At 40.3% G+C, this 24098-nt stretch overlaps 3 protein-coding genes across 7 annotated transcripts in view; all 3 read right to left on the reverse strand.

The window, feature by feature from the left end:
* LOC135752501 (snRNA-activating protein complex subunit 4-like) overlaps positions 1-3151 on the reverse strand; it is a 37363-nt gene extending 34212 nt beyond the window's left edge. For 2 of the 3 annotated variants that reach the window (XM_073814033.1, XM_065270987.2), the window contains exons 1-2: positions 2986-3151; positions 2659-2805 (exon numbers count right to left, since the gene is read on the reverse strand). In XM_073814033.1, coding sequence (XP_073670134.1) covers positions 2659-2782 — 124 coding nt within the window. In that variant the 5' untranslated portion in view covers positions 2783-2805; positions 2986-3151. Of the gene's footprint in view, positions 1-2658; positions 2878-2985 lie in introns of all 3 variants that reach the window. The other variant, XM_065270985.2, reaches the window with a different exon arrangement.
* A 1636-nt stretch (positions 3152-4787) lies between these two features.
* Positions 4788-19264, reverse strand: kdm5a (lysine demethylase 5A). 2 transcript variants are annotated; one of them, XM_065271154.2, is made up of 27 exons: positions 17904-19264; positions 17327-17404; positions 17126-17248; positions 16749-16919; positions 16433-16561; positions 16217-16295; positions 15886-15980; positions 15644-15802; positions 15440-15559; positions 15087-15245; positions 14426-14607; positions 14179-14341; positions 13906-14025; positions 13500-13694; positions 13044-13225; positions 12837-12961; positions 12618-12768; positions 12301-12424; positions 10784-11139; positions 10367-10505; positions 10095-10274; positions 9268-9984; positions 8951-9073; positions 7502-7646; positions 7192-7412; positions 6682-7110; positions 4788-5361 (listed from the first exon to the last, which is right to left on the reverse strand). In XM_065271154.2, exons 1-27 carry the CDS (start codon positions 18048-18050, stop codon positions 5152-5154), a joined length of 5022 nt encoding a protein of 1673 aa, XP_065127226.2. In that variant the 5' UTR covers positions 18051-19264; the 3' UTR covers positions 4788-5151. The 2 variants fall into 2 exon arrangements, with proteins under 2 accessions (XP_065127226.2, XP_065127225.2); XM_065271153.2 differs by having other exon boundaries at positions 8945-9073.
* A 1555-nt stretch (positions 19265-20819) lies between these two features.
* LOC135752527 (uncharacterized) lies at positions 20820-23746 on the reverse strand. 2 transcript variants are annotated; one of them, XM_065271020.2, is made up of 2 exons: positions 23642-23746; positions 20820-22784 (listed from the first exon to the last, which is right to left on the reverse strand). In XM_065271020.2, the coding sequence occupies exon 2, from the start codon at positions 22777-22779 to the stop codon at positions 21112-21114; it is 1668 nt and encodes a 555-aa protein (XP_065127092.2). In that variant the 5' UTR covers positions 22780-22784; positions 23642-23746; the 3' UTR covers positions 20820-21111. The 2 variants fall into 2 exon arrangements, with proteins under 2 accessions (XP_065127092.2, XP_065127093.2); XM_065271021.2 differs by having other exon boundaries at positions 23551-23680.
* Between the last annotated feature and the right edge of the window lie 352 nt (positions 23747-24098).

Here is a 24098-nt window from a genome sequence, read left to right on the forward strand (position 1 = left end):
ATTATCATTTTTATCATTATATTATTGTTTATTCATTTGTTTATTCATTATATTTATTCATTATTATATTTCTATATTTTATTATATTATTCATCCATTCATTATATTTCTTTATTACACGGCTCTCTGGAATGCTTGATTCTGATTGGTCAGTTGAGACATTTGCAGGTTCGTTCTTTTCAAATAATAACCGCTCCAAAATAATAACGCATAGCCGGACTACTTGCACGAGTAAAATCGCTCAAAATAGAGCATGACAGCTAGGAAGTCAACACACAAAAAATACAGAATGGGCATTAAAACTTCTCAAAGACTGGTTAAAGAGAAAAAAATGGAGACAGACAAGTATGAAGCAGAGGATCTTAATAAGGTATTACGATCATTTTATGCATCTGTGCAAAGTTTCGCGGAAGGATAAAAATCTTAATTTAAAACAAATATGCCAATAAAATGTTTCAAATTCATATTCATGTCCAGTTTTTTTTCTTATGTGACAAGTAGCCGTGTAATAAGCGGGATAATGTAGAGGCAGCCGGTAGTTATTGGGAAATAAGCCCCTTCAGTGTGATACAAGACCCTCCGCTTCGCGTCGGGTCCTGATCACACTGTCGGGGCTTATTTCCCAATAACTACCGGCTGCCTCTACATTATCCCTTACATATTTCATGTGTCTTATTGATTTCATTGTTGTTCAGTCTTATAGTTGTATCACATTTGTGAAGTTTCTGAGCTGTCTTGTCTGTGTAAACAGAGATAGATAAAGAAAATGTTTATGGAAGCTCAAGGTTTGTGGGATGTTGCTATTAAGCCGTTTTTTTTTTATAACAGTGCATGTTAAATTCATGATTGTTGGAAAAGGTTTAAACATTGAGACATATGCATCTGAAAACGGTCCATCAATAAAACTCTGTTCTATTTTACCATCAACACCTTTGTCTCATGTCCTGCATGTATTCTTCTCTAGCAATGATCGATCAAACTCTTAACTGACAGAAGCCTGTTAAACAAGTAAACTTATATTTTCTGACATGATCTGGCCTCCGGGGCTGGATCGCACATTTTTTATTTTGTCTGGTGTGGAGACCAGGGGCCTCATTTACAAAGCGTGCGTACGCACAAAACAGGGCTGGAAACGTACGTACGCCAGTTTCCACGCAAATGATGTGATTTATAAAAAAACTAACTTGATGGGAGAATGGGCTTGCAGGGTGGGATATAAGGATGATTCATGTACGCACACTCGCAGGGTATCTGTGATTTATAAAGGGAACATTGCTTTGTTTTATAAGTCTTCATAATTTTTGGTGTATGCCATTTTTGGCTTTTGTGCGTACGTAGACTTTTAGTAAGGATCCTACGCACAGTTTTATACATGAGGCACCTGATCTAACAGTACCTTAAGCTATCAGACTGCTTTAGTCATTGAATGTTGTTGGTAAGAGAGACTAATTCTCTAAGTTTAATTTTACCTATTGTTTATAATCAACCAGCACAAATAGAAACAACAACTAAGTTTGATAAAAGACAAATTAATCCAAATTAAAGAAATGGTTTTATATATTTTTTTACATTTAAATGTATAAAAATTCAAATGAAATCTGGCCCCATATGGCCCAGGTGGTGCTCAATGTACACGCAGTTCATAAAGTAACAAACTCTCATAATAGACTTAAAGTGATTTACTTTCCTGCACTCATTTTGTATTTAATATACAAATAAATCTTCTTTAGTAGGCCTACTTCTTAATCTTAAGAAAATCTAAGTGTACGAATACGAACTAAATGTGGTTTTATCATACTACCTCTGTATTTGAAAAATATATTTGGTTACCACTTGTAATAACCTTTTCCAATATACTACTAGTGGTACCTTAATACATTTTTTAAATACATTTTTTGCACATTTTAGTTCATATTCTTGGTTTCAAGATGACACAGATAAGTACACTTAGATGTTATCTTAACAAGTCCAAAGGAAGAAAGTACAAAACTAGTATGTGATTACAGAGCACTTTAAGTACTTTATGGAAGTGTACTTCTTCACCTGGGCATACATAATACATTATTGCAGATCTTACCCTCAAGCTTTCTGTGAGTAAGAGATATAACAGGGTACACATTTTAGCTTTATTAAAAATGGGGGACTCTTTTCCCAACATCAGCTCTCATTGTCTTTGATCAAAATCGAGTGATTAGGAATCGTAAAATCAAAATGCCTATAATGGGGTTCTAAGGTTTTATTTATCGCATCCATCGGATATTGCTCTAACAACTTCCCCTCGTGCTTGCAACGAGATTACGCAATTTATTCAAAAACAACTAATTTTCATGTCTTTCTGATTATCTGCAGGTGGCATTTAACTCAGAGCTGCGACTTCATGCGGCGGCGCGAGAACAGACAGGTGGATGACATCACAGTACCGCGAGAGCGATTTAAAAATCAAACTCCTGTAAGATCCTTCGAGCCGTTCTCGCGGTGCTATGATGTCATTTGAGCACACCTAAAATCAGTTATGAACTCGGCAGAGAACTTCACTGCATATGCCTGTACGTAGCAGGAAAAGTTCTCAGTCACTTCTCAGCGTGAGAAATAAAAGTTTGGCGTGTGAACTGAGTGAAATGCGTGAGACTTCAGAGCCCTGGAGTCTCTGTGACTTACCGCTACTGGCATCGAGTGACAACAGGTCTGTGATGTTTCCTCCATCTGCCCGCAAAGAAATCTCAATAGCAAAAATCTCCTTTTGGATTTTGTCTCTCTCAACCAGCAAGTCACTTGTTGCCATGATAGATAAATTGGACCTAAAAACTGAATTAAAAATGACTGAATCGCTGAACCACAGACTTTTAACTTCGTGTCCTGCTGCTGGTGTGCTGGCTGCTGCTGACGTCATACAAGACAAGAGCATCACAACTTTTCTCATGTGTAGCTACAAGCATCGAGAACAAATTGGTTACAAATTACTGAAAAACGATACCGAAAACTTACCTTTAGCGACCAATTAAACACAGCAGCACCGAGTAATATGGTTATGTTAAACTGTTAAGAAAGTCTTGCTCTTAATGAAACTCAACATTAACGTTTTGGATGCGTGTTCGTAATTAAGGTAACAGTCTCGAGTTATAAGTGCGTTATCAATCCTGATATTTCAAAATAAAAGTTCTGTTCTAACTTTGTCCTACAGAATAAACTTAAATCCAACCTTAAAGAAATCCAATAAATGCCTACTGCCTTGTCCCTTCAATACCATGAGCATTAAACACGAAATACTTAAAAAATAAATTTTCCTATAAAACAAGATATCTGCTCAACCTATTCCTGACATTAGGTGCACAATCGTGCTGGGTGTTTCCAATGATATGAAGAAGAGTGTCATTTAAAGTTCGACTCAATAAAAATGAAATCTATTATAAATCATCAAAGCAAACACAGATAACAGCAAGCACATCAGACAGTAAGTATTCTTATAGCAAAAATCTAAAAATATTTCATTTATATATAAAAATAATTTAACAAGTGAAGAAACACTGCTAAATAAAATATTATTTGACAAGGATTAATGATTTGATTCAGTGTTCAGGAAAAGTGCAAAGGTTAAGAAATTATTTTTTCATATTGATTATCATACAATATGGAAGGTAAGGTTCTAGACCCTTTTTAGAGGGGCTTAAGCCCCCATCTTAGCCCCCCTAAAAATACCATCTTTAAAAAATCTAAATATATTTTGAAAGTATTTTTTTCCTAAAAACAATTTACGTTGTCAACATTTGAAGTGGATCAAAAAAGTTAATCAAAGTTGTCCTAAGACAAGAACAGGTGTTGGGTATTGGTTTTAAGACAACTTTTATGAAAGTTTTTGATCCACTTTTGAGACCTTTTAGAGCGAGTTTAATTTGTTTTGCTTTTCTGTGTGGATATTTATGGAGCGATTTTAGTATCTTTAATAATTCATGCATAAGACATGTTTATGTATGTATAATGTATGTATATGGTGTTTGATAGTGTAGATTTAGGGTTGGTATGTTACCCATACAGAAAAGAGAGATTTCTGGTTTATTTTGGTTGTCACAGTTGTATAAACAATAACCACAATGCAAAGTGTGAGTCATTCTGTGTGTTTCTCTACTGCTGTCAGTGTGATTTCTTCATGTGTGTCGTGAAGCGTTCAGATCTTCTGTAGGAGTTTAATCTTAAACTTGCTGGCAGGAGCTGCGCGACTGTCAGGTCACATGACTCACCATCTCTGCCACTGGCAAACGCCATTCCTGCCAGTGGCAGCGATTGCTTAAAAGAGATAATTGGACGTATTTGAAGTAATGTGCTTTGTCTTTTATTCATTTAGTGTGTTTAAGTTTACTCCACGAGACACATTAACTTTCACAATTCCTCTAAAACTTTTAGCATTTGACAGATTCTAGAAAATGGTATAAAAACTTTTCATGGCAACTGTAGTTCATCTGGTCATGTTTAATAAAAGTAGTTTGTACTCTGTAGGATAAAACGTGATGGTAACTACAAAGATCAACAAATATTAACACACAATCAAATGTGAAAACATTTGCAGACAAATACCGATTTGGGAAAAGCGAAGGTCAGCAGATGCTGCAGTTTTTAAAGACCTCTTAAGTTTTCCTAACCTTACCTCTTCACTGCATTATGTGCTATCAGAAACTGAAATGTGCAGCTCAAACATCAGACTAACAAAACTATGAAAGATCAGGCGCAGGTGAGGTTCAACCGGTCTGAACGTTCAGGGATAATTATAAATCTTATCAAGAAATTGAAGCTCATTTTAGGACTGGTATGGTTTATTCATGATCATTTCCCTAATATCTTTACACTGTAATGCAAAAATGACAACAATGATTTGACTAAATGTGGAAAAACTACCATCCAACTTCCCATTATGAATTGATAAAAATACATTTACATCATAAATAGATGCACTAAATCCAAGCATTTAATCCCAATCCCACACCTGCTGACGGCAGAGATCTGACTCGAGTTCATTTGTTGTGCCGACTCATCTGATCTGCTGTGGACTTGGGTTCGTTCATCATCGCTCACCCTGTGCCACAGGCATCGTGAGCTGAATCTACACTCATATGTGATGATGTTTATATCAGTGTCATATGATGGGTGAGGATCCGAGTGTTAACTGCTCTCCTGAGGGTCGGTTAGAGGAAGGGTCGGGACAGACTGACTGCTGCACACAGCCGATGACATCACTACGGTCTCTGTGGTAACTTTACGAGAGCAAGCCGAGCAGATATAGTCTTCGTTCTCTGCCATCTCGCACGACACTCCGACACACACCTGATGAAACCATTCATCACAGCCGCCGTCACACTGGACCCAGTCCACCTGAACCACACAAAGACAAACAAACAGTTAGATGAGTCTCTCTAACCAACAACATTTAATGACTAAAGCAGTCTGATGATAGCAACAGACCCAAGCTATTCAGGGTTATTCATAGGGGTGTGGTGGTTTACCTCCCTCGGGTCAATGCATCTATATTGAATGTTTTGATTAAGTAAAATGAAAACGCAGAAGCTTGGCTAAGATGACTCCCGTTCATCACAGAAGAAAGCTTTTAAAGTGGTCTCAACCCAACTGTACTTCAATCACTGGAGGAGTTTTCATTTCCGCTAGGGCTGGGCGATTTTCACGATTTGTTTTCATTATTAATTTGAGTTTACATTTTGACGTGATTTTAAATTAGGGAATGGAGATTTTGAATGGAAGTTGGTTACAGTGCAGACATTATGTGCTTTGGTTCTGTGTCACCGTGGAAGAAGAAATAGAGAGGGCCACCCTCCTGCATTTGTGCACTGTCCATCAGCTCTTTTCTTCAAAAGCAAGTCAAGTAAAATCAAGTAAAGGTAGAGATGACTGAACCCATGACCTAAACCTCGCGTGTCTGTGGTACCTGCTGAATTATAGCTGAATTATAAAAACATGTCTACGCTTCAATGCAGATGATGCAGAATGAAATGCAACGGTCCAAGCAAACAATACTGTAAATATTTACAAATAAATGACTTTTTTGAAGATTCATTTTAAAGAATGGTATAAAGAAGTCCATCATAGAACAAATTATCCAAATTATTGATGAAATTATTAATGAAAAATCAAATTAAATTCCCAACCAATCATAGGAGAATGTTATGAATAGTTAGAAAATAATATATTTGAATTGTTTGGTTTAACATGTGATGAGAGATTATGACTGTGTACTTAAACTACAATCAAATACAACAAAACCTTGTAGAAATGCCTGAACATAGGGGTTTCAGGTCTGGTTTTCAGATTTAGGCTACCATGAAATTTCTAAACAATGCCTAATATCTGCATAGAGATTTTAAAAAGTGAATTATATAATTTTATACCATGTGTATATCTATCCTTTAGTGCACTTGGATTCAAACTTGAATTGGTCAAATGATCTGGAAAAAATCTAGATGAATAACAGCCCTAAATTCAAGAACTTCTGATGGGAAAGCTTTAATGTTTTTCACTAAATCAAAGAGAGTTCTGTTGATTTGGCAGCAGAAAGTTTTCGCTGAAGTTCAGAAAAACAATGACCATTAAAAGCGTGATTCAAACCGAACCGTGAACACGCATGTGAAACCTCACACCCCTACTGTCTAACATCCATAGTCGGTGCCTACATTCACTGACCTTATCCTTGCACGGCCGCTGGCAGTTCTTGGCGGCACAAACGGCGTTCTCATCATTGGAGTCCTCAGCGCCGGACCAGTCGTATTTCGATGGTATATCCAAGATTTTTCTTGCCTTCTTCTCGAGCCCATCCTTGGAGAACTCGGCCTTGGCGGCAGCTTTCTCTTTCCTCTTCCGTTCCTTCTCCTCCTTAACCAGACGCTTGGCCAGCTGCTTCAGCTCGCGAGACTTGTCCGGGTTGAGCTTCAGTTTCTTCTTCTTGGGCTTAAGGTCCAGCACCCGTTTCATGTCTTTAGATTTTGGCCGTCCATCCATGCCGCTAGCGGCCAGAAGAAGTTGCTGTTCTGCCCTTTCCAGCTTCCTCTTCCTCTTCTTTTCGATGTCCTTCACCTTAAGCTTGACAGGTTTGTCTAGAGGAGCATCATCAGGCTGCAACAGCAGAGGATCGGAGAGGTTGGAAATCTACAAATTAAGAGAGTAATATCTAATAAACAACAAACCCACTCTTACCTCCATGAGCTGCAGGAACTTGTCTTCTGAAGGAGGATGCGTAGCCTGCAGAATCCTCCAGATGTGTTGCGTCTCATCCAGAGACACCTCCAGCAGATCACCCTCCATCATCAGCTCCTCCAGCTGAACCTTGGCGCTTGGCGACAGTTCGAGCACCGGTGGTTCCAGGCTCCGGGGCACTAGGGGTGTTTTTCTGGGCTGTTTGCGTGGGACAGTGGGATCTAGGGAGGATTTGAAAAAAGATGATGTTGTTGTGCTTTGACAGTAAATGTGAGGGTTTAAAGTATAAATGTGTTTGTTCTGTTTTTACTCTGTGGGCAGGACTTGGAGGCCGATGAGTATGCGTGCTCTGCGCAGAAAGACGGTGTCGTCGGCCACATGTGACTGACCACCTCCTCTGATTTCACAGGGATTTCCTCATCACAAAATAAATACGGCTTCACTTCACCTGAATCCTGAGATAGACAATAGATTTATTTTAAGAAGTCTTTAAAACAAAACAGCCACTGTCATTTCTTTAACTCAAAAGTCAATGCCGGAATCTAGGCTTCAATGGTGATGAATAGTTTACATATTTTGAAATGTAATAATATAAGAGAGAGCGAGACAGCTCAGTATTTTATTGTAGAATTTTATGTAATCTGCATTAATGGATGCTAGGGGTGAAACGATTAACCGTGCAAATGTGCGTTTTCTCAATGAATGAATTACGGTGAAATCCCGGCACATCCGAACGCCAGGGGGCGCTCTTGTGCAGAAACTCCCTTTGTGCAACAGAAGAAGTAGTATTACAAATGCTATTCCAGGAAATGTCTACAGGAATATTTATACGCTGTTCTTCAGATTGTTTCAGGTATTTTCATGATAATAAAGAATATTTTGAATGATTTTTATTTAACAAGTGTTGCTTTTTTTTAATTCCACATTATAAACGACTCAGACTCATAATGATTTTAGATTGATAAGGACTTTCTACTACTCACAGAGCCATAGTACATGCACAAGCTGTGCATGAAACAAAAAAAAAAAAATCGCAGCTTTGCGATTCAGAATCGATTTCAGACAGGCATTTTTAATGGGACACGCAATTGAATCGTTACATCCCTAATGGATGCTGTTATTAGGCGATGATAAACATGAGCAGACATGAACAGCGATGTGACCTATGCGGCAGCTTGAATTTGGTTATAACTCGCTATATCACAAATAAAGGCAGTCCAGATATTGACATTTTCAGGATACTCAACCGGTCGACACATACCGTATAATTTACCAAAATATTCAATTAGGGTTAACTCTTTCCCCGCCATTGACGAGTTATTTCGTCAATCTACAATACCGCTACTATCCACCAGGTGGCCTCCACAACTTATAAAACCCAGAAGTATCGCACTAGGGCAAACAGCTGTATGTCTGTCTAAATTTTGAGGATTGCTCTGCATCTGATCTCTATCAAAAGTCCTTCACAAAAATGCAAAATTTGGGGTTTTTGAAGAAACCTTCCCATATTTGAGAGGTGATAAAAAGAGAACTGATGAAGGTTTTGTTTGAAAGCAGAGGGTCTGTTCTTTCATTTAATATATTGTATTTTTATATATTTCAAGAAGAGCATTTTCCGGGAGACATTCAACTTTTGTTAAAATCATGAAAAATACTGGCGGGAAAATTGATATTGAGAACCTTAGTAATAAAAAATAGCAGTGCTAGACTACTTTTAAAATTACTAAAAACAGTTCTTCAAGCACCTAAATACCTTTACATCATATCCGTAGGTCTCTCTAATGTCCTCGTCTGAATCGGTCTCCTCATCGTCGTAGTCTATGGAGGGTCGTGGTGACGTGGCCCTGCTAAAACCAGCCTGCTGAAACGTCTGGATGTGACCCTGGCAATCAAACAGCAAGTGTTGTAGAGTTTGTATTTATTAGGACAACTCTTTTGTGTGGTACTGAAGCGCAAGCGCCTGCAGAGAGTTGTGAAGACTGCTGAGAAGATCAAAGACCCCTCCCATCCCCAGCATGAACTGATCTCACTTCTACCCTCAGAACAACACATTATTACTGTTTTAGGTGCACTTACCTGCAAATCAGGGTTGGCTGCCGCCTTCTGAAGCTCTGCATTGATAATCTTCTCGGTCTTTTCTCGAGCAGCGAGCTCCACCATGCGCTGGCTGAGCACCGACAGCTTGGCCAGGGCAGAAGAGAGTTCATCGGTGGCGAGGGCCTGCCGAGCACGGTCTTGCCAGCCCATGGCTCTCTCCGTAAGACACTGCAGCGCCTCGCCCTCCGGCAGCCTCACGGGAAGTTTCTGCAGTGACACCAGCAGCGACAGGATGGTCTCCAGTCTCGGTCGCCTGGAACGCTGACACAACGGGCAAAGAAACTTTGACTCCTTGCTGGAGCTCTGCCAGCCCGCCACAGTTTTCTTCTGAGTTCCGGCTTTGGGCAGGGGGACGCAAGCGCCGTGAAACCAGTCTTTACACAGCTCGCACTGCAGCATGAATCCGCTGGCCGTTTTACGACACAGACAGAATTTCACCTCTTCTATGCGCTCCACTATTGCCATTTTGGCCAGGTTGGCGGCACGAAGCGAATGGATGGCATCTACTTCCTGCTGTTCTCTGGCTTTGAAGGCGGCTACGACGGCACCAGGGTCACGTGTCTCCTCCGAGCCGTCGTCGAGGTCGCTCAGAGATTCCAGCTCTAGGCCGCGGTCTTTCTCCAGCAGTTCTTTGACACGCTTGCGTTTGCTCTTGCTGGTGCCGTACACGCCGATGTCAACACGTGGACTGAGCACCTGAAAGGGTTTCATCATCGATGGATGAGGACCAGTATCACAGTCAAATCAGTTTTTCATTTTAATGCGGTCGCTAAAAGATAGTAAGCTTTGGCGGGGTTGCGTGTTACCTGGAGTAAGGTGTAGGTTGAGTTTTTCTTTAGGAACGTGCGAGCCGTCCTTTCCCTCCAGGCTCTGGCAGAGGCCACCTGTGACTCGACCTGTGGCAAGGCTTCTAATCTGACCGGGATGGAGCGACCCCTCGCTAGCAGACCCTCTAACTGCTCCAGGTAGGCGTAGTTACTGCCGTTCTGTTTTTGATAAAAATACACAGCACGCACTTGCATTTTCTGGCTTTTAAAGACAGGTTAGGTTTCTAAAGACTTTGAGGTCAAACCCTTACCTGAATGGCTTCAACTTTGGCTGTCCATTCTTTTGCTTTGTGCAGGGCGTCTTTTAGGGCGAGCACATTGGGCAGGTATGCTGGGATATTTTTCGCTTCCATTACAATACTCTCCAGCGTCACTAAACTGTGCCGAGGCCTGGGGAAGAATGTTAAGCATTTACTCTATCCATTTATCAACCGTCAGATATTTTTAGTGATTGATTCTAGTGAATTACAGCTATGTGAATGAAAGAAATTCATACAAGTTTGGAAGAATGCAAGTGGATGCAGAACAAACTACGAATTTCATTTTTTAATGAACGATCACTTTATAACCTTTGGTGTAGGAGCACAATCATGCTTCACGTTTACTAACAGCACCTGAGATCACCTCATGCACATACACAACAATACACAAGAGGAATCTACAGTCACCTGGCCTGCAGGCACGTCCGAGCTTTCTCTTCCCAATGCTCCGACACAGTCAGCAGCTCCTGCAGCTCAGCCATGGCCTTCTCCACCGCGTGATGCGGCGCCAGGCCCACGCCCGAGTCGATCAGCTTCTTCATGAGCTCCAGCGTGACGCGATGCGGCTCCACGAGCGTCAGACGCACCTCGTCCAGCCAGCGCGCCTGCTGCAGCTCCTGTTTGAGACGCGGCAGCTCGGGCAGCTCCACGTCAAGTCCTGAGCCCAGATCTAAAAGAGCCTGAAGCTTACTGGAGTCTGGAGTTTCGTCCGAGAGAGCCGCTTGAGCGCGTTCGTGAAAGTCCTCTACGTTCTCCAGCAACTCCTGCGTTGGAGAAAGAACACACATTGACAAAACGGCTTTATTGTGCGAGTAGATAGAAGACATCAATACTAATTATTTTATATTTATGCATTTGTCAGGTGTTTTTATCCAAAGCGACTTTACAGCGCACTACTTGAAGTTTATCACTACTAGTGATTACCCTTTTAGCTGCTAATGCAACGTTATACCAAAACTAATCCAAAGATAAAATTATACACAGTAGCATTGGTGTCCATGTTGTTTTGGTACATGGTTGGCACCTGGGTATACTTTCTTTCTGTGTCCATCTCATACATGCACATTTCTGCACAGCTTTTGGTATATTTTTAATCACGCATATGCACAGATGGACACGTTCGAAACATACTCAGTACAAATGTTTTCTTATTGAAATGATTACTTTGCCAGGTGGCCGGGGCATCACTGCTTCAGGACAGATAAAGGAAAGTAGCAATCCACCATCGCAAACAAAGTCTAAATCAAAAAATGTCCAGAAGGAATGAGTCACAGAAATCACAGCACAAACTTCCAGGGTCTCGAGGTGCAGATTTTACCCTGTCAGTTTTCTACTACAAACAAAAACTTGCAACGCTTGCCGTGCCGTCTGTGCCTTCTGATTGGTCCGCTACTGTAAAGTGACACTGATGAGCTGCACGTAAAAGTTAAAATCATCTGCAAGAGGCTGCAAAAATGCGGGACACAGGTGTATGATCAAACCCATCCATCTAGAGCGTGTTTACATAGAAAATCTTCAGATAATTCAAATGTTTATAAAATATATCTGAAGCTTTAAGTCACTGTTTATCTTTACATCAATGCAAAACCAGCATATATCATAAACATGTAAGGTCATTATGATTAATAAAAAGAAGTGAGCAAACTGAGAAAGGTTAGTTGCACCAGTGCGACCATTATAAAGAATCTAGAGCCCTATGAGACACCAAAACATCAATCTGTGCTCTGTCCATCCATCAGATCTGAATTCATGCATTTTAAGTATAGTAAAGTACAGTACAATATGCGCTCACTTGAAACAAATCAACGACGCTGCTGCTGTTCATACCAAAAGCATGAAGAAAATGTGCATGTCAGGCTTAACATCCATGGTTTTAACTTTCTGAACATTTTACTGACACAGTAAGAGTGATGGGTTTGACTTACTTTGACTTGATGAGCCTGGCTGATGATGCAGGGCAGACGATACAGCTGCTCCACAAACACTTTCAACTCGTCTACGGTCAGTTTGCTTCGTGCCTTCTGTGCGCCGCTCTCAGGACGTTCTCGTCTTTAAACACCAAACACATGTATTTATTGTATGCTTAGCTTTAACCATCTGCATCTCTACTGGAGACAAATTTAAGGGCACTTCAATGAAATCAATCACTCGCTAAGGAAAATATTATCAACATGTCAGAATCGTACTAAAATATATTGACTTTAAGTTTAGGGGGTTTACTCTGTCACTGATGCCCACATACTTGTGTTTCTGTTTGTGGCTGAGCAGTAACTGAGCCACAGATGAGCACATCTCAGCCTCCTTCACGGTGTCTCTCAGATTACGGAAGAGGTTGTTCTCGGGATACTTCCTGTCCTCGGCGTCCTCCAGAAGAACTTTTAGCTCAATCAGATCTGTTGAAAGTACCAGCGTTCAGTTTTTAAACGCAAGACGAGTAAACTAAAGCGGCTTGGTGTCAAACCTTTCTTGTTCTTGATATCGCCTGATAGCGCCTCCGTGACTCTCTTGGCCCAGGTGTCGTAGGACTGCGCACGTGACTTCACCCCATAAAGCATTGTGGGAAACTCATCCTGATCGTATCTGTACCTGTAACACACACATATGCACACAGAGTAAATAAGCGGTGCTGTTGTGTTCATGTTTTACGTGTGCTGTTGTCGAGTTTTACCGGAGACACTTTTCGCTCGCCGGGCAGCTGCAGAGCTCGGCTGCATGGTGCAGACAAACCAGACGCTCACGACTGCAGGCGCAGGTGAGAGCAGAGAGGAAACAGGTGGTCTTACACTTCCAGCATTGACGCTCATCATCTGGCACCAACTCAAACACCTCCTGCTCCGAGGAGAGCACCCCCTGCAGGACAGGAGGATCAACATCAGTTCACATGCATTTTTCTCTCATTTATTTTGGAAAGTCTCCTTAAATACTTCTGTCAGATATGCAGTTTAACTCCGACTATACTTTTTTATTTATATTAAGTATTTTTATTATTTGTTTATTCTATCTTATTTTTCTTTAGCTCTCAATACTTGTTGTGTTTCACACCATGGGTATTTCAGTCCTCTGTAGAGATAGCAGAATTGACAATAAAGCTGACTTTGACTTTATTTATTCTGAGGTCTCTCACCATCTCTTGGACGATGGTTCTCAGTCTGGTCTCCTCCGTCATCATCTCGCTGAGCTCTCGGACCACGGCAGCAGCCAGTTCCACGTCCAGGCTTTCTGGGTCGGTGGCCATCTTACACACCAGCTCTTCATGTGAGAACACACAGTAACGCTGAAGACGCCTGTAATGAGCCACACACTGCCTCCCGATGGGCAACTGTGCATTCAAACAACAATCGTCATATAAAGTTCACGTACAGGCCAGCTGCACAGCTAATGACAAACACACACGGTGTATGAAGAAGTGAGTGAATGGGTGTATTATAAGATGACTTACGAATGCAGATCTGTGACAAACAACTCAAAATATCTGAGGCAAATATTTGTTTATATAATTAATATCATGAATTGATTTATTTTTCACGTACCCAGTCTGCAGTGCAGAAGTTCACGGCCTCAGCAAAGTTATAACCTTGATTAAAACCACTGTGATAGGCTCTCGGGAAGGTCACAACAAATTCTCCTGCGCACTGATTGGTCCGATACACCTGCAAGACAAAGCAATCCCTGTAACTGATGTGTGATAAATGACTGTGAACCACAATAAAACTACACAAACTCCAGAAATGTCTGTATTAGTTTGAATGCACACGCGTACGCGCACACACACACACACACGCACGCACACACACACACAGTACCGGGACGCCATGCTCCATGAGGACGTTTGGATTCATTTGCGTGACGAGTTGATGCAGCAGGTCGGGTTGCGAGTGGAACAGCTCCGGAGCAACTTTCTTCATGACAGACTCCAGCTGCTCGGCTGCATGCGCTGGAACTCCGTACCAGGTTTTGGGTTCACCCCTGAAGCACAAAACACACAAACTGAGCCAAAACATCCTTCACTTCACTAAGAAAGAGATCTGCTGCTCTGTGATTGGCTGTTACCAGTGCAGGAAGTTGATGGAGTAACTCCAGTGGTCCTCTATGTGCCAGCAGAACGAGGAGAAGCACATGCCAACATACAGCCAGGGCACCTTCATTCCCGAGATGTCTCCATTAATGTGCGTGAGCACCGACTGCTCCAGCACCGGCATGTTGTTCAGATTCCAGCCAGAGTTAGCGTACTCCTGAAGACAACACACAAACATTATTAACACTTGAGGTGACCTATAACCATCACTACAGCCAAGTTTAAAACACACTTCTGAAAAACAGTATATGCAGATAAACAACAACTGATTTACCCAACAATTAAATAAAAGAAGGCATTATATTTAACATGAGAGAAACATGAAGCCTGTTTGTACAAACGCTCCCAGGTAAAGCTCTTCCACTAGAAGGACAAAAGTACACCACTGCTATTCAGATATGTAGACATTCATATGAAGTTTCCATAAAAGCCTCCACTCTTCTGGGAAAAGATTTCCACAACTTTACGGTTTAGGTTATTTTGTCCATTTATTTACTAGTGAGGTCAGACATGATGCTGAAATGATGCAGGCCGGCTGATGTAGGCCAGTTAAAATCTTCACAACCGTATCTCAGACATTTCTTCACAAACACTTCAAGTTCAGATACCAAAAGAAGAACAATATTTGTGGCTCACATCCTCATCTCCAAAGAGTTTCTTCTTTCCATCCCGGACCGGAAATCCACTGCCTACATCCTTGGAGCTGATGTCAGCGCCGTACTCCACGATCACGTCCTCCTCGATGCTGCTCACCAGACGCCAAAACTCTTTCTCCACCAGCTCAGTGGGCACCATCTAAAACACACACACACACACACACACACACACACAACGACACACACACACACACACACACACTTGTTGGTTTGAAGATAAATGAAAATTCAGAGTTTATTACAATCCCAAATATACTGACAGAAGTGATGTCCCAGAGAAAACAAGCCTCTGAAACCTTATTAAATGAAAACCGTTGTAGATGAAGATCTTACGTGAACCGGCATGTTGAAGTAATCAGACTTGAAGTGGTCTGCCATCTCGCCGAAGCTCTGAAGGGTGTACTCGCGCACGGCCTGCTCGAACCCAAACGCCTCGCGTGGCTTGTTACACTCCTGCGTGATATGAGGTGACATTATTTCATCACTTCAGCACACAGACATGCATCTGTCTTTAATGACCTATGAGGGCTTCCATACCTCTGCCACACACTTGGGACAGCGCCAGTCTCCTTTGGGTACGTCCTGCAGGGGAGGGATCAGGCAGAAGGTGTGGTAGCTGTCGTCGCAGCCGTCACACAGGAGGAGGCGGTCCTCCTCGTCGCCCCGCCCACACGCCATGCACATGTACAGGTCGATCTGGAAGATGCACATCAATAGCACAGATACCGTGAAGGGAAAAGCTCCACGCATTGGTGATTTAAACAAGACTTCATACTTACGTAATTGACCTCCAACATCTCCTTGCGTGGACGCATTTTAATGGCATACGCTTGAGCCTTCAAGTGCTTCTGCTTTCTGATGAAGCTTTCATCATCTTAACACAAACACACAAGCGTCAGAGATGTTCAAATCAACATTAAAGCTGAACATCTAAAGCAGGAGATAACAGACCGGGTCAATGCGGTTAGACTGATGGTCAACTATAATATCGGTTAAACAGAAACAGAAAATCATTTACAGGGTCAATTTACTATTTTATTACTGAGAACAAGATGAAATACCCCAGGTTATTTTCTTAAGAGACCTATCAGAGTGAAAATAAAGTCTCACCAGGTGTGATGATGTCTAATGTGAGCACCTCAGGGCTGCTGCTGAACATCTGCATGGCTTTAGGCTCCTCGTTTTCTCTCTAGACAGACAGACAGACACATTAAATGAGAAGAATATATCTCTGTGTCAATGTAAAGAGTTATCTTCTGCACTGTGTTTTATAAATCAATAGGTTATTATTGTCTGGAGCAGAATAAAGGTCTTACTGAAACCCACCTCATCCTTCATGTGTCGAGGAGATCGGTGCTCGGTCTCCTTTTCTTCATCCTCCTCTTCCTCCCCACGCCCAATTCCTTCATCGATATCCTCCGACTCAGAGACGTCTGGGTAAAGTCTGTGAATTCCCTACAGCACCCCATCAGATATCAGAACAGGATGTTTGTCTGGTTGGGTACCGTTCACATTTTAACCATACAATATCTTTAATTTCACTCTCCAAACCCCTCAATTTTAACAGTGCTCTTAAAGTATGTGCTTCAGTACCCAACCCTACACGCAGGTGATGTCGAACAAGAGCAGCGCTCTCACTTACGGTTAATGACGCTCCAGACCGGAAGAGTTCGTACGGATACAGGATCCTCTCAAAGTGAGAGCGCAGCAGAGACGGCACTCCCTTCCCGGACGGAAAGCCCATGCGACTGCTGATCTTTGACCATTTTTTCTCTTTACAAACCACGTCAAAGCCTCCTTCTGCAGACACAAGCTATCAAAACACGCGACAAATTCATCCTTGTGTTGCCTCTGGGTTAATTAAACAGGTTTATTAACTGGTCTGAGCGGTCAATACAACATTTCTGCCATGCAAACACACACAATATAGTAAGACGTATGATGTATCATGTCAGTATAGCACAATATATAAAAGCTTATGGCTACACACAAACATGAGGTTGCTTTGGGCGACTTTACCTTGCTCAGCAGGTAGAGATCCAGAACTTTCCTCTCTACGTGAGGAAAACGAAGTTTGCAACCTTGAAGTTCCCAAAATTTGGCTATCTGGTCCAGAAAGTTGAGCTTGACTCTCGTAAGAGCCTGGAAAGAAGAAAGTGAAACACTTTAAACCTGCAGTATCCTTTACGTGTCTGTTCATCGTGTGTTTATTAAACTCACCTCCAGTTCATTGAGTCGCTGGATTCGGGGAGTGAAGCGGAAACTGCGAAAGTCACAAGCGAAAGGAGGCTGCCAACCCTAACCGAACAGAAGCCAACATACACAGACATTAAACTCAGGTTCGTATGAGAGATTCTGATGTTGACAGCAGAGTGAATAATAAATGAACAGTAATGCACACAAACACTTAAGCTGTATTGTCTAAAAATGTCCTGTAGACCCAGCAGATTACAGTCACACCTCTCATAATGTCTCTGTATGAACGAGCAACTCAACTCAAGTCAATGTTTAATTCACACGTGACACCTTAACTAATGACAAAGAATCAACCTTTTATCAGCACATTCCCTTTATGATCACTACCCTAACCCTGACCTTGTGTTTTATGTACCTGTGGAGGTCTGATCTCGTGATAAATATACCTGCAGTGGTCTGATCTCGTGTTTAATGTACCTGTGGAGGTCTGACCTCGTAATAAATATACCTGCAGTGGTCTGATCTAGTGTTTATTGTACCTGTGGAGGTCTGATCTCGTGATAATTATACCTGCAGTGGTCTGATCTTGTGTTTAATGTACCTGTGGAGGTCTGATCTTGCAGATTCCCGTGTTCTCGGCGATGTCTCGGATCTTATGGATGAAACCGAACGGGTCGCTGAAGTCCTGCCAGCTGGGCTCAAACACCGGACACTCCGGCGGAGCCACGAACTCACTAAACACCGACATGTCACGAGCATTCAGGAGCAAACATCACACAGAAAGCTTCACTCAGTACTTACAACACACACACAACATCATCATCATCATCATCATCATCAGACACTACACACAAAGATGTTCCGCGCTGCCTGCAGTCATTTATGTGTTTATATGAATTAATCCTTCATAAGAAATGATATTTATTCATCCATGAGCTCTTTCTTCTTATCCTGCGACTTCAGTCCAATTCTCCCGCAATGAAAGATCAGATAAAAGCATTATTCCGCTGTTGTTGTCCTTATTATGATGATGTGTTTGATATAAAATTAAAAGCAGCGGTCGCTGGTGGATCATTTGAGTCTCGTGTCTTACAACATCCAAATCTTCAGATCGGACAGATCATATCTTTCTATTTAATACCGCTGTTGTTGTTTAGCGATCATAAAAACACTGTTAGCATCTTTTACTAGCCGCCCTCTGCGCGACTGTTTCCGGAAGTTTGACCTTTCACTTCCACAAAGGCACTTCCGCTTCGCTTAAGTTTTTTTTATTAAGCTCAACAAAAACACTAGACATTACAGCAGCAAAGATACAATCATAAAACTAAAACAAAATAATAAAAATATCCTTCGCAGCCCGGAGAAAGAAGCACACATTCTGAGGTCGCGCTGATGTGACGCAATCGGTCTGCTCGCAGTCTGGGACACAGCCGCAGTTTTCTGCCGAAAAAATATTGTATAACAAATAAGGTGAGAAAAGTACATTTTAAAATACTTCATTGGGTGTACCCTGTTAAAACACTTTTTCTTAGTTTTAATGATGATGCTGATGTCAGTTGTGATTTTTGTGGGACAGAAAAGGAGGATGTTGATGTTGTACACGTAACTTATTTTTCAATTGTATATATATAGCAAAATGTTTTGGATGGAATTGGAAGGCCTCCTTTATAAGTGTTTTGGTATAAAAGTTTACCTTTTTGAGAAAGAGGTATTTTTTATTTTAATAGAGAAAAATTACCACCAAATGAGACTTTTGTTGTTAATCTTTTATTGATTATGGGAAAATGCCATAAACAAAAATGGGCTAAAGGAAAACCTAACTTTTTGTTATTTAAGATAGATATATGAAACATTATGTAGAGTTACTTCTTGGATTTAAAAAAAATAAAGCAAAACGCACTAGGTCCTTATGTGAAGCTTTTACGTTATTTGTATGATGATCTCATGCCCTTATTTGCTTTTCTTTATATTTAATTTGTATGTTCTTTACATTTTTTATTTATGTGTTTGTTTTGTCTGATTATAATTTCTATTTTGTATGTTGTTATGATTATTGCTGTAATGTAACTGCAAGTTAATAATAAAAAAAACACAGCTGCAGTTTTTGTTGTTTATGATTAATAGAGCTTTAAATCATTTCTATTTAATTGTTTAAATTAGTTCATGTTCACTTCTTTTTGGTTTACAGACAAATACACATAAACGTCTCAAAATATCTGTCTTTGTGAGTATCATAGTAAACATAAATATTTTATTGCATTTGTTCATTAAAGTGCAGAAGAAGAGCAAGTCACTCACAAACTTCTGTAACAAATATTAATCTATGTACTTGAAAATAAATAACTTTTTTGCCAAAAACTTTAAAAAAAAAGTTGAAGGTTTATTATGGAGTTTAGATTTCCTGAACAACTTTTAGAAAAGTGACTGCAGTTAACATGAGGTCTTTTGTTTCATTAACAGACAGTAAATCAGATGTGAGGAATAGAAAAGTTTAAAATTCAGCCTTATATCCATTGTTTCCATAAGGGCGGATTACTTTTTAAAGCTGAACAAGGCTTTCTTCTTACATCCAAAAACACACTTCTTCTTTCTTGCCACACATGCCCTTTATCCGTGTTTTTCTTTGGAAAACATACATTCCAAAGCATATTATCATAACTTTTACTCTATTACATTTCATAAATATAAGTTTTTGTTTTACAATTAATACTTAAGTACATTAACATACTTTTACTCAAGTAAAACTACACAATTTTAATGTAATTAGGTATTAAATAAATTTTAATACTTATTCATTTACCTGACGCTTTTATCTAAAGCGACTTACAATTGCTATATATGTCAGAGGTCACAGGCCTCCGGAGCAACTAAGGGTTGAGTGTCTTGCTCAGGGACACAATGGTGTGACACAGTGGATTCAAACCCAGGTCTCTCACACCAAAGGCAAATGACTTTTCCACTGTGCCATCACCACCCCAATATGCAATATAAAAGAATACACATTACACAGTATGATTCTATGCTTTAGAATGTAGTGAAGTAAAAAAAGTTTCCTTGACAAACACCCTAATAAAGCACAGATGCTTGAAAAATGTAACTAATGTAACTTAGGGTTAGGGACAATACTTAGTTACATTTTCCATTGTCCACCTCTGCTATCAAGTCCAACTAAATGTAATTTAAGCTGATAGTCAGTTTTACTGGCGTTTTCACAACAGCCGCTATGAAAACCAACCTTTTTGTTGAAAGTTTGCCACTCAACAGGGCGAGTTCTGGCGCGGTCACGTGGAAAAGCGACGTCAATGCATACCCTCTATATGGGCGACTTCTGGTGAGCCACTAAAGCTAATGCTAGTAGTCGTATTGCAAGTTTGTCGTTTTGACTGCCTTTTAATGTTTATAATGAAATCCAGGAAGACCGGCATCATTTGTGCAGTTAGGGGTTGTCATAATAGCTGATACAAACGCAGTCAATCTCTACAAAACATTAGTTTATAATAAACACACAAGAGCTGAATGTGTATATGGCTCATGTGCACCCATGATCTTTATTCACACATCATTCCAGTAAAACCTTTCATAGACAGACACTGATTTATTTATTCTACTACTACATATTATTACAAAAATGTGATTACAATACAGAATATGAACAACATAAACTGCTTATTAGTAAATGTTTACAATAGTTCTTGCTGTGTGTACTTTTATGTTTTAAATGGAAGTACATAATTTAAAAACAAATATTTCACACAATATAAACATGTGTATCCTTTTTTTCCCGTTGAAAATGATTTCCCACACTCAGATCACACACAAGTTTTCTCACCGGTGTGTATTTTCTGATGTCTTTTCAAATAGTCAATGAGTGAAAAACACTTTCCACAGACTGAACACGAGTATGGGGTTTTATTTGTATGAGTTTTCTGATGTCTTTTCAGGAACAAAGCTGAAACGAAGGTTTTTCCACACTCATCACAGCTGAATGATTTTTCTTCAGAATGAGATTGCTGGTGAACTTTGAGACTTGATGCATGAGTGAAACTCTTTCCGCACTGAAGACACGTGAAAGGTTTCTCTCCCGAATGAATCCTCAGGTGATTTTTCAGGAGTGCTTGTTGTACAAAACCCTTTCCACACTGCGAGCAAGTGAAAGGTCTCTGACCCGTGTGAATTGTTACGTGACTCTGAAGCTGAGATTTCATTGCAAAACTCTTTCCACAGTGAGTACAGGTGTAAGGTTTGACTCCAGTGTGAATCTTCACGTGAGTCGTAAGGTTTGATTTATGTTTGAAACCCTTCCCACACCGAACACACCTGAACGGTCTTTCTTCAGAATGAGACTGCTTGTGAATTTTAAGACTTGATTCTCTTATAAAACCCTTTCCACACTGAAGACAGGTGAAAGGTCTCTCTCCCGTATGAATCCTCAAGTGAACTTTCAGGAGTATTTTTCGTGAAAAACCCTTTCCGCATCTCAGACAAGCGAAAGGTCTCTGGCCGACGTGACTCTTGAGCTGCGTATTCTCTCTGCAGCTGTGAGGTTTCTCTTCAGTGTGAATCCTTACATGAGACTTTAACCTCTCTTGACGTGCAAAACTCTTTCCACAGTGAACGCAAGTGAAAGGTTTCTCACCGGTGTGAATTGTTATGTGATTCTTAAGATGACCTTTCAATGTGAAACTCTTTCCACAGTAAGTACAGGTGTACGGTCTCTCTCCAGTGTGAATCCTTAAATGAAACTCCAGGCTTCCGTTTCGCGTGAACCTCCTTCCACACTCGGGGCATTTGTACGGCTTCTCACCCGTGTGAATTCTTTCATGTAACTTAAGGTGTCCTTTATTTGTAAAATCATCTCCACACTCGGAGCATTTGTACGGCTTCTCTCCGGTGTGAATCCTTGCATGAGAATTTAAATTAGCATTGTGTAAAAAACCCTTTTCACATTCAGGGCACCGTTTCTCACCGTTGTGAGCTTCAGGGTTTCCTTTTACTCTAAAACCTTTTCCACACTGAAAGCAGGTGAAAGGCATCTCTTCATTATGATTCATTGCATGGGCTGAAACATTTCTTTCATTACCAAAACCCTTTTGTGTTTCTCCAGCGTGAGTATTGAAATGTACCTTAAGGTAACTTATATTTCCAAAAGTCATTCCACATTGATGGCAGGAGAAACTCTTCTCACGAGTGTGAATCCTTTCATGTAACTTAAGATGTCCCATGTGTGTGAAATCATCTCCACATTGAGTGCATTTGTACGGCTTCTCTCCACTGCGAGGCTTCACGTTTGTATTTGTAAAATTGTTTGCACACTGCTGGGACGGGTAAAACCCTTTCCACACCGCTGGCATCATTTGGGTTTCATTTTTCTGAGATGTTTCTAAATAATCTGAATATTTTTCTTCAGTGGTGAAATCATCAAGTTCATGTTGTATCTCCTCCACTTTCACTTCCTGAGGTTCTTCCTTCACTTCCATTGCATCTAAAATAAACATAACATTGTCCAAAATGTTTTAATACATTTTTTTAATATATAGTAATTTTAACAATTTGGCTTTGTTACAAAGCAGCTTTAGAAAAACTATATGCACATACGTCTGATTTCTGACACAGCATTCACGTTTTCTGACTAATTCAGTAAGTAAATTAGCGGATCACAAATATGATCAATAAATTATAAACATCAAAACATAGCTGATCACTACTTTAAAGCAAAATGAGATTATTTGAAGCTGTGCTTCCCTTCCTGTGCGGTGTTTAGAAGAAGTTTTGTTTGCTGACTTGTATTAAAATGTCATATTTTGCTTCCTGTGTGCTTGATAGAGGACTCTTTTAAATGTTTTTACTTGAAAGCTTCAGTTTAAAATAAATATGACTTTTCAGTTTTGTTTCCATTAATAGCATAGCATTAACATATTAACATTAATCGTAATATTAACTTGTTGTAAGAAGGACCTTAAGCAACACAAGACTTTCGCAAACAGGATGCAAAATATCGTCTGTTATCGTTATCAGATATCGTCGGCATCCAGTAATATTTGTTGCCAGATTGCGCACCCCTGCTAGAGGACTTTTCCCTCCCTATACTTAATCATATTGACATATATTATTTACCACACGTATTAAGAGTTGATAGTTTGTCAAAACTCACATTAAAATTAAGAATCAATCTCGTTGCCTAAGTACTAGACATACGCCAGCCTTTCATGGATAACTCTACACATAACTAACAGTTAGGGTTAGGTTACCTCACAATGATGTTGTGGTTTAAAATACTCGCGCATCTCATGAAACGAGACTGGTTAAAGTGATGATTAAGAGTAGAGAGATTATAGTTACCAATGCGCGTGTGTGGGTTTATTTTCCTGCTCGCTGTTGTTTTAGATTAAAACACCGGAAGTGATTATTTTCTTCTTCTTCTTCTTCTGGTGTTTTATGGCGGGTTGGCAAACCAACGTAAAGCCGCATTACCGCCACCTACTGATCTGGAGTTTGGAGTGAATATAGATTTGAAAAAAGTGATTGGCTGTTTCTCAATATGCGTATATAATAGTGCTTTATAAATAATATTAAATTGAATATGCATTCATTTCTTGAAATGGTTTGATGAAGTTGTCATTTGTCTTTCTATTTAGAAGCGGATTATATTTCCAGTATTAGTATTGTGAAAATGTTCCTCTTGGCCAGCTGTTGAGATAACTCATCACTTCTATTCAGATGATGCTCAGATCTTCATTCATTCAGACCTAATGAAAGCTCTCTAAAATACATCTATAAAAACATTTGATAAACACAC

This window comes from Paramisgurnus dabryanus, chromosome 1 (genome assembly GCF_030506205.2).
Source record: "Paramisgurnus dabryanus chromosome 1, PD_genome_1.1, whole genome shotgun sequence".
Taxonomy (NCBI): Eukaryota; Metazoa; Chordata; class Actinopteri; order Cypriniformes; family Cobitidae; genus Paramisgurnus; species Paramisgurnus dabryanus.

What these genes read in the sequence shown, in the direction of transcription:
- kdm5a (XM_065271153.2), bottom strand. Translation starts at nt 18,050, where the DNA reads ATGTCGGTGTTTAGTGAGTTCGTGGCTCCGCCGGAGTGTCCGGTGTTT. An exon ending in GCCAGGCTCATCAAGTCAAA is followed by an intron (nt 11,140 to 12,300) that starts GTAAGTCAAACC and finishes TCTCCAACGCAG; the next exon opens with GAGTTGCTGGAGAACGTAGA. An exon ending in AGCGGCCGTGCAAGGATAAG is followed by an intron (nt 5,362 to 6,681) that starts GTCAGTGAATGT and finishes TGTGTGGTTCAG; the next exon opens with GTGGACTGGGTCCAGTGTGA.
- LOC135752527 (XM_065271020.2), bottom strand. Translation starts at nt 22,779, where the DNA reads ATGGAAGTGAAGGAAGAACCTCAGGAAGTGAAAGTGGAGGAGATACAA.